Raw genomic sequence first — 9,218 nt, 5'->3', positions numbered from 1 at the left:
AATCTGAGTGACTCCCCGTTTGTATGTCGTCCCATCAGTTCAGTATAAAACAGCTTCTAGGAGACAACCACATGACACAGGCCAGTGTCACGTGTGATGAAGCTGCTGCGGAATCTGCTAGTAAAACAGCGGGGAAGTGTAAACGAAAACAGCGTACATCTTTTACAGGTTTTATTTTTTGTTCAAATAAGGTGTCGTTCAGTGTTCACTTATCACGTAATAGTATAGTAATAGTAATCACTTTTTAGACAATTTTTACCCCCCCCCCCTCCCATAATCAGTTTTAGTTTTACACATAGCTATTGTGTAAAAATTACATCAGCGCGTAATCATTCAAATTTCCTGTTCGCTATTTCTGCACCGTCCAAATACTAATAGTTCGGTCATTAACCTTCAACAAGAATTGTGCATCACCATTCACCATAGCGTTCACCGTCTTCTAATTAGGAAGTACTAATTTGTAATTAGGAAGTAGTAGTACTAATTCATAATTAGGATGTACTAATTAAAAAGTACTATACAGTCATATTTCTGGTATCAGAAATATTTATTTTTAGATTACAGCCGCGCATTCGTGCACGGCAGGTACTGGTAAGGTCTACAAGTACAACGTGTGACAAGTAGATACTACTACTAGATTGTAGTGCGATTCACCACTGAGCTCAAATTAATGTTTTTCACAGACACATCCACGATACGAGATCGAAGCATTAATGATCAAGAGCTCTACGAGCTGGAATTATGGTTGACATCGTCAATCAACGTTGTATAGTGTATACTGTGACCTTTGAATCGAATAAAAAGTTTTAAAATGTCCTGATATCTGAAAATCCCGCACTTGGTTTCGTTGATCAAAATTTTGCGGTTAGCTGTGGCCTCTTCTCGAATTATTTGTATTGGCCACCTTGCCTAAAAAAAAGTTCTGTTACTTGTTAGGATCAGGAGTGATCTTTCAATCCAACATCCCACAGAGAGACAGCTAACAGCACTGGAGACAGTGTTCAGATACAAGATGTACGTCACACTGATCGACAGAGCCGTTCTCGCTAAACATCTCGATTTAACCGACAGTCAGATAAAAACCTGGTTTCAAAACAGGTACCTAAAGATTTTGTTTAATAAATCGGGTTTTAAATCTAGTTATAAATTGATTATTGTAATTGTATAAGCTCGTAATGTTTTAGGAGTTAGCAAATATTTGTTTTCTTTATCCAACATGTTGGTAACAATGAGATTTGCTTTCGGTATCATATTGATTTACATATGATTTCGTCTGTTCACTCTTATAAGCTCGATCAACACTTTCAGAAGGACTAAATGGAAGAGAGATAACAAACAAGAGATGTTATTTGGTTCTCACCCTCTCCTTCAACAGCTTCTCGCCAATTACAACAATCATCAGCCTCCAGTTTCAGCCAACAGTGGCAGACTTTATCATTAGGACTATTTTTTTTAATTTTTTATAATGATTGCTGTGAAAAACTGTGAGAGACATTCAGATATTGGATCAAAAATGAAGAGAACCCTAACATTGCTAAGAGGATTTGTCTATATTCACTTTTATTAATTCAAATTGGACTTTTTAATTTGAATGAGTAAACCCGAAAACTTTGTTCACAAACTTTTGGTCTGTATATTTTAAGTTACACTTCTAAGCATCTATTTTCCCGCTCCGGAAACGAAACAAGGGTTTTTGAACATTGGTATTCAAGTTGTAGTACAGTACTCAACGTCTTATTTTATAGCGTTAATGGGTCGGTGGGCCACAAAATGTATTAATCAGTTGATTAGAAATGAGTCCATCCCGTACCAATATTTTAAAAACTGAAGTAAAAATGCTAACAAATGTTTCTTCAACAATAAAGTATACAGTATAAGCGTAATTTCCTTCTGCTTCATTAAAAATAACGTACGAAATATAGAAAAATTATTAAAATTCAACTTATACTATATTATCACAATTTAAAAATAAATACAATGTATAGATATAATATATAGATATAATATATAGATATAATATATAGATATAATATTTAACTGAATTTATATACAACATTTATGGAACATGCTCGAATAAACAAAAACCTCTCCATTATTTAAAGTTTTGCACTTTTTAAACTCCCATCAGTTCAGAGTTATTCCTCCCATGGTTTGACGGGCAATGCTTTTGATTTGCTCCTCTTCGTTGTAACTTCTTTTCTTGAATCCTGAAATTATTTCCATCTTAAAATTATTTTCAATGCGCGCAGTTCGCGCACCGAATTAAATATCAAAGTGGCTAAAACACTATAGTCATTTCGATAAAATTATGTTATTTGTACTTCGCGGCCGCGGTATATACTTGGAACAAATGTGGAAATTCGGCGGGAGTTGTGGAAACTCTCACTTCATTATTCAATCATATAAAAATGTTGTCACAACCTAGCTTTAATGAGCACCTTCAATTGAAAGAGCGTCAGTAGCAAGTTCTCAACGCAAGACTCAATATTTAATGAGAATGTTAACAAATGATCAATGATGTGGTGTTAGAGGACAGTCTATGCGGACAGTTTACAGTTGTTAATAACCAATTAACCATGCTGGCTTGAACTGTGAAATATTACACCATTGTTGCGAAATAATTCACGTAATATTAATCATAACAACCACCAGATGGTTGTGATGTGAGCTGCTCTTGTGAATGACAATATTCAAGATTGTAGATCTACGTATTATATAGGAATGTTTGACGTGGGTGAAGGGTCAAATTTACAAAGATTTTATGATTTGATATTTTGTGTGGTGACAACTCGAACTTATAGAAGAGACTAGTAATTTATAGTGCTGTCAGAGGAAGTTGGCGTCTGATTCTATATTACACTCCCCCTTATTATGCTTGTGTGTATTTGGACTGTACTAGCAAGTCCGTAGTATTATAGCTTTATAGTAGATATTATGTGATCACAGGACAAAGACACCACTTTCAGCCGATGAAACCAGTACAAGTTCCTACTATAATTATTATATATGTAATTAGTAGGTATCCCTTCTCTGGTAAAATACCGAAGAAGAGTGAATGCCTTCTTGAGGTTTTGGTTTCGTTTTTTGGTCAATAATTTAGAGTAATTCAAAAACTAATCTGGCACTGAGTGTCTGGTTACTTATAGCGTAACTTTCAAAATTTAGAAAAAGCGCGGTAAAAATATTGCAAATCAGTACCTCAAGGCGTCTTTTCTTGCAGGCCTTTTTCTTCAAATTTGAAATCTTGATAATAATCTTTTTCAACAATATAGCTTGTCTCAAGTTCTTCTCAGGTTTTCTCATACATCTCCACTTTCTTATAGATGTCTCCCAGAGGCAGTTTAGAAATGAATCTGTATCTCCTGTAATACAAAGATGAGAACTTATAAAACAGTAAAACATTTTAAAGAATAGTTGGTTACAAATACGGCATCCCAAATTGGAATAAATGAGATATTACCAAAAGACAACAATACATAATACTTCGTGACATTTTGCCCCACTACATTATTCAGAATTTTCTCATCTGAAATTTTTAAGCAATTCTGATACGAATTACGTGAGTCATTAAAGGGTTGCGTGTGGGTAGTTACTTCTGGGCCACCCTGTACATTCATGATATCACGACCATATTACCAAATAGTAGTACACCTCGGAAAAGGACACGGTTGTACAGTATATTCTTACTTAAACTGAGATTATCACGAAATTTGATATTCTGACCTTAACGGTCACCAACACGTTTAACTGGAAAAACTCTCTAAAGTTAGAAATCAGCGCTACTCTAAGAGAGATTAGCACTGTAATGTCTTCACCGAACTTAAATATTGATAATTGATCAAGTTTTACCGATTGATTAATTGAGATTCTGACCTTTTTCTCATTAACATTAATGATTGAAGTCTGAATTTTAATAAAAAAGCTATCAGACCCACACGATGCATTGAAAGCAAGTTTTATCGGTTATATCGTGTAAATGGTATGAAGCAGCAAGCAATATTTTCAGTGATATCATACACCAAACCTTGTAATGAAACTTGAACCACGTCAGATTTGAGTTTTGAGTTTCATTTATCAACATTGCTTGCTTTCTTTAGCTTTTGTTTGGAAGTGATTTACGTGTTGTTAACATTGTCTTTTTTCCTATAATCGATAATAGAGCAGTAAATTTTGGCCGATTTTTCACAATACGCCAAATCAAATTGGGTGACATCGAATATTAATGGTTGGAAATTACTGCAAGATTTTCATCATTACATGTCCGAATTCCGATCTTGCCATTGTTAAACAAATCAAAACACGACCTTTACCAACCACCTAGACCTGGTCAAAAAGTAAACGTTTACCTAATAAAGTATTTACCTAAACAATTATACCTACAGTATTTCAGGAATGACAAATATTTGCCTCTATCTCTACCTCCTCCTGATAGTAGCAGACGGATCTTACTTCTCCCGTATAGGGAACATGTACCACGGACTTTATCTGAACGAGACACTCCAGCCCTCTACCAGTCCCACTTACTGGATATTCCGGGACAACATGAATATCCTCACTCCTGACGCTAACTACCAGCTGTGTATAAATGTTACTAAACACCTCGACCTGTGTAATGACACCATGGGTAAGATGGAATGTAATGTGTAATTTTCAGTGCCACTTCATAAACAATAAACATTATATGTAGACAAATATGTAATTCTCTGTTATTTGGTTTTTACAAATTCTGTGCTTTTCTGGATGTACTTTGAGCAGTCAGCATATTTTTCAGGATTTCAGCCGCTGTAGATTTCACTTTCCACTCCAAGAAATAACAACCAACATTTAACTTACAGGCTTGAAAGACACAGAGTGGGGATATGAGATAGGGAGCATGGGGCTTTATACAATATCAGCTGGAGACAGATATTATCTGACTCTAACGGAACTGGGGCGGGAGTGACACAACAACAAACTGGAAACAGTGATAAAATCCTCCTTTCACCAGCCACAGGAAACACAGATACCCCACTAGTCGCTACACTGGGGAAGGCGGTTAAAACTCTGCGACAAGAGTTAGATAGTGTTAGGGCGAACTACAGCAAGTTATTGGAGATGAAAGATGGAATGGTCAATAACAGTGCATTACTTGCTGACCAGGCTAGGAAAGCAGAGGAGGATTTTGACGGGAAAGTGAAGATGATCGCGGATAAGTTGGAGTATTATAAGACTGAGGTAGAAGAAATGAAGCAGAGCATGACGAAAGAGATTCAGGTTATGAACACCACGCAGTATAACATGGCCACAACTACTCTTCCTTCTATATCTGACTATATAGAGGATATGAGAATCAAACCAGATCAGTTTTTAGACAAGTTGAAGACGACAGATTTAGAAAGCTCTCTGAAGACTCAAATCACAGAAATCAACAAGACTCTCAGTAGTTACCTCCACAAACACAGGTAAGCTCTCAACCATTAACCATATTATAATTGAACATTATTATTTAACACTTAAATTACCTCGATAGTTACTTTGGTGTGTAATATACGGCTCCCAAAACGCTCATGAAGTTTTGGCGGGTAACACTTTAAAAACACTTTCTGAATCTCTTAACTCATGAATATTTCCAGGATAGCACCAGTCTCGGTGTACGATTGGTTAATCCTCCTAACTACACTTCTTTACATACTCTACTTTGTTGATATAATTGGTAGAACTGCAGGGTGGAAATGCTTTTCCACGAAGAGTACAGTTAGAACAGAGTTGGAAATGCAAATGGAGAATCCCACCAGTATTCCGCCAGGTTTGTAACTACTACTAGTAGTTTATAAACAGTAAACACCATAGTATCAACTTATCAATTACGGGATTAATTTCCTCAAGCGGCGTAAGTGCTTAATTGTGTATTTCAATTTTCATCCGATTTTATTATAGGTCTTAAAACTAGTCTTATTTCAAAGCTACTAAATGATTCCTTTCACCACACTTGGAAAGATATTATGATAATGCAACTGAAATTTCCCGAGCATATCACCATCTCTGTAGAAAACGGTCTCGCAAATATCAACTGTAATTTTACACAGGACGTACTTGATTGCTACACTGAGTGGAAGATTAGTTCGGCTAATGCAGCCTTGGGTTCTATTGATCACTGTGTGTGGTCCAACCCAGCAATAACTGACATCGGGTCCAAACTTTGGAACAATCATCTTATTGATAAGGGAATATTTTACATCTCAGATTTCCTTTCTATAGATCAAAGTACAGTCCTTAACTACGATATGTTCATGAACAAGTGGGAGCTGTCTCCGAATACGATTTCCAAAATTGATTACTGTAACATTATCATGGGGATACGGAGATATAACTGTCCCACGATTAACTCAAGGAATATCGAATTTGTTGACCCGAATATAAAACTTCGATTTTTACATTCTGCAACTGGGCAGGTGAAGGGAAGCAAAATTCGGGATAAAATGTACGATTCTATTTGTCCAAACGAGCTGTCTCCTTTACGTCAATGGGTTGTTGACTTGAACAGCCATTCCATCGATTGGGCAGTCGTTCTAAGCAACCTGTTTTTCTTAGTATCTAAAAACTTTAAGTTGATTCAATTTCAATACAAACTCTTAATGAGGATCACAACGTGTAGATACATGAGACATAAGATGAAAATTGTTACAGATACTCCCATGTGTAGCCTGTGTAACACATACTTAGAAACAATTCCTCACATTTACCTCCATTGTATTCACACAAATAGCTTCATCACAATACTTGAAGACTTTATTAAAAGGAAAATCGATAGTAATTACGAAGATCCCACTAAAATTAATTTTATAATCTGTAATCACACTTCACAAATTATAAATTATTTTAATATCGTTGCCAAATGGTACATTAGCAAAAAATTTCAGGCAGGAGACTTGCCGATCTGGCAGGGGTATATCAAACTTCTTAAGCTATCACTTACAGGAGATAAAATAGGTCACAAAAGTTCTATTGTGTCGATCTTGGCCGATTAGGGCAATATGTCCACTCCATTTTTATTGCTGTCTATGTTATTTAATTTTTATCGGTTATTGTTACAATCTTGTAGTACTACTAGTAGCTGTTTTTTTGTAGTACATGCCCTGCTTCCTTCCTTTCCTAAATTCCTTACAGGCTCCTCCAGCCTCCTCTCTTAAACCCTTTTCACTCACTTCATTTCACTCATTCACTTCATATTTTATTACCACAGTATCTGCCAAAACCAACATGGCCCAAGTGGAAGGGGGCCTTGACGTTGTTTCCCGCTTGGCCCTGCATCCCATGCTGACTGTCGGCCTCCACTCTAAAAAAACTTACCTTTAGTGAAGGCCGATGGTCGACAATTAGCGATGTAAGAGCTTGGCGGGAACAAATCCTGTCCTCCTTTTACACCTTCGGGACGACTTTCGCAAATGCGAGAGGAATGACCCGAGGAGGGCTCCATTGGTTTTAGTAGGTTGCATATTTATTTTTTTTAAAAATTAAAAAAAAAATTTAAAAAAATTTCAGTAGTTCAAGAGAATCAAACATTTTCAATTTTATACTTTCGCTTTTGGCTTTTTATGGCAATCTTAAATAGTTTGACGCTTTGGAATATGATGTGATGTAATAATAGACACATTACACAATGCAATTAGTGCATAGTGAATGATATCCTAAAATGGCGGCTAACTTTTCAGAGTATTTCATACAAGAAGAAGGTGAAGCAGCTAACTTTGAACGGACTCGAGCAAGTATCAAGGGAAAACTACATCTCAAACCTGTGGAATAATCTGGACGCATCACGTGATTTAACTCATAGACTTTCCTGACTTGCTTGAACATAATAAATCTCGTTTCTGTTCTGTTTCAGCCAATTCACCATGTATGCGAGTTGTGAAGGTCGAAAGAGATAAGGTTTAAATCTGTGTAAATCGCTTATATTGTTAAATACAGAGTATGAATATTATTAGGCTTGGGTGCGGAGAGTAAATAATTATGCGGAAATTGCACAAAACGTCACTTTTTCTTCGCTCACTTTTTCTTTTGTAAATCGTGTAATCTTAACAACAACTGTTTTAGTATTAATGTACTGCCTAGCAAGTTTTTGATATCTTTTAAAATGTTCCCACGATCAGTAAAATGAAGATAAAAACCTTATCTTTTATAATTATATTGTATATAACCTAACACTGTTCAACAAACAAATTGAGTTGTCACTTAAAATAGATAACTGATAAACTAACAGAATAAGAAATCTTATCAGTAAAACGTACTGTCATCTGCGGATTTGTTCGGCTCGTTATTTTCCTTATCAGTGCTATCCGAGCTGATATCGTTTAAAGAAACGGGTTGCGCTGCGTTTTCTAGTTCTAGGTCCATCATATGCAATAAATCTGAAATTATATGTTATAGAACCATGTAATATTGTTTTACTGAGAAATTCCTGTCGTAATCATGGAATTTTCAGTTCCAAGGGTATTAGAGCAAGGTATCCCAATCTAAAATAGCACTCACTAGCTTACAGCAGTCTATGTATCTAGATAGTTATTCGACCTACAGTAGAACGTGATACATTACGTATATCTCAGTCTGGTAAATCTCAGACTATCTAGTAGCCAGTTTCATGATTACACTGTCTATCATTGCTGAGCAGGAGCCTATCGTAGTATGTGACTCGTTTCTCTGCATTAACATTCAGTATAATATTATAAAGTTGTAAATAAAAATGGGGTTTGTAGCTTAACATATCATAACCACACGACGAATCACCATCTGCAATACGCGGGTAACGGGTTTGATGACTAAAGGACATCTCCGCGATAATTACATGCTCGTTTTATGTACGCTCTCTGGCTAATGCCTCAAAAATGATTTTCGAGTGTGCAGGGCTGATAATTATGAACATGGTAAAATATATAAAACTATAGCGTTGTAATGGTAACATTGATGTTACGGCCATTACTGGGTCTCTAGTCAAATCGTCAATATATTCTTAAAATTCAGATGGCGCAGGTTGCCTAGTAAAGTTTGGCGTGATTATAACGACAATTTAATGTACTGAAGTTGAGATGCTGACGTCAGTGTGCGTCTTCCTACTTGGAATTTAGACAAAAGATGCTGGAAAAATAATGATAATATAAGTGGATGTAATGAAAAGAAGTGTAAATTAGGACGCTAAGCCTATGAGTTTTATACACGGTGCGAACAATGAGAAACTCAGTAGA

General features: G+C 35.9%; 1 protein-coding gene across 1 annotated transcript; it reads left to right on the top strand.

The window, feature by feature from the left end:
• Positions 1–23: 23 nt before the first annotated feature.
• Positions 24–8,123, top strand: LOC134818665 (uncharacterized). The gene is given in 7 exon segments (XM_063828305.1): positions 24–168; positions 972–1,094; positions 4,439–4,624; positions 4,836–4,919; positions 4,922–5,441; positions 5,613–5,785; positions 7,692–8,123. Coding segments are annotated over 7 exon segments (1,323 nt in total). The 3' UTR covers positions 7,784–8,123.
• Positions 8,124–9,218: the final 1,095 nt, after the last annotated feature.

Source organism: Bolinopsis microptera, chromosome 7 (genome assembly GCF_026151205.1).
Source record: "Bolinopsis microptera isolate Bmic1 chromosome 7, MBARI_Bmic_1.0, whole genome shotgun sequence".
In the NCBI taxonomy this organism is placed as follows: domain Eukaryota; kingdom Metazoa; phylum Ctenophora; class Tentaculata; order Lobata; family Bolinopsidae; genus Bolinopsis; species Bolinopsis microptera.
The sequence above is the reverse complement of the archived record's forward strand: the minus strand, read 5'-3'. Positions and strand labels throughout refer to the sequence as shown.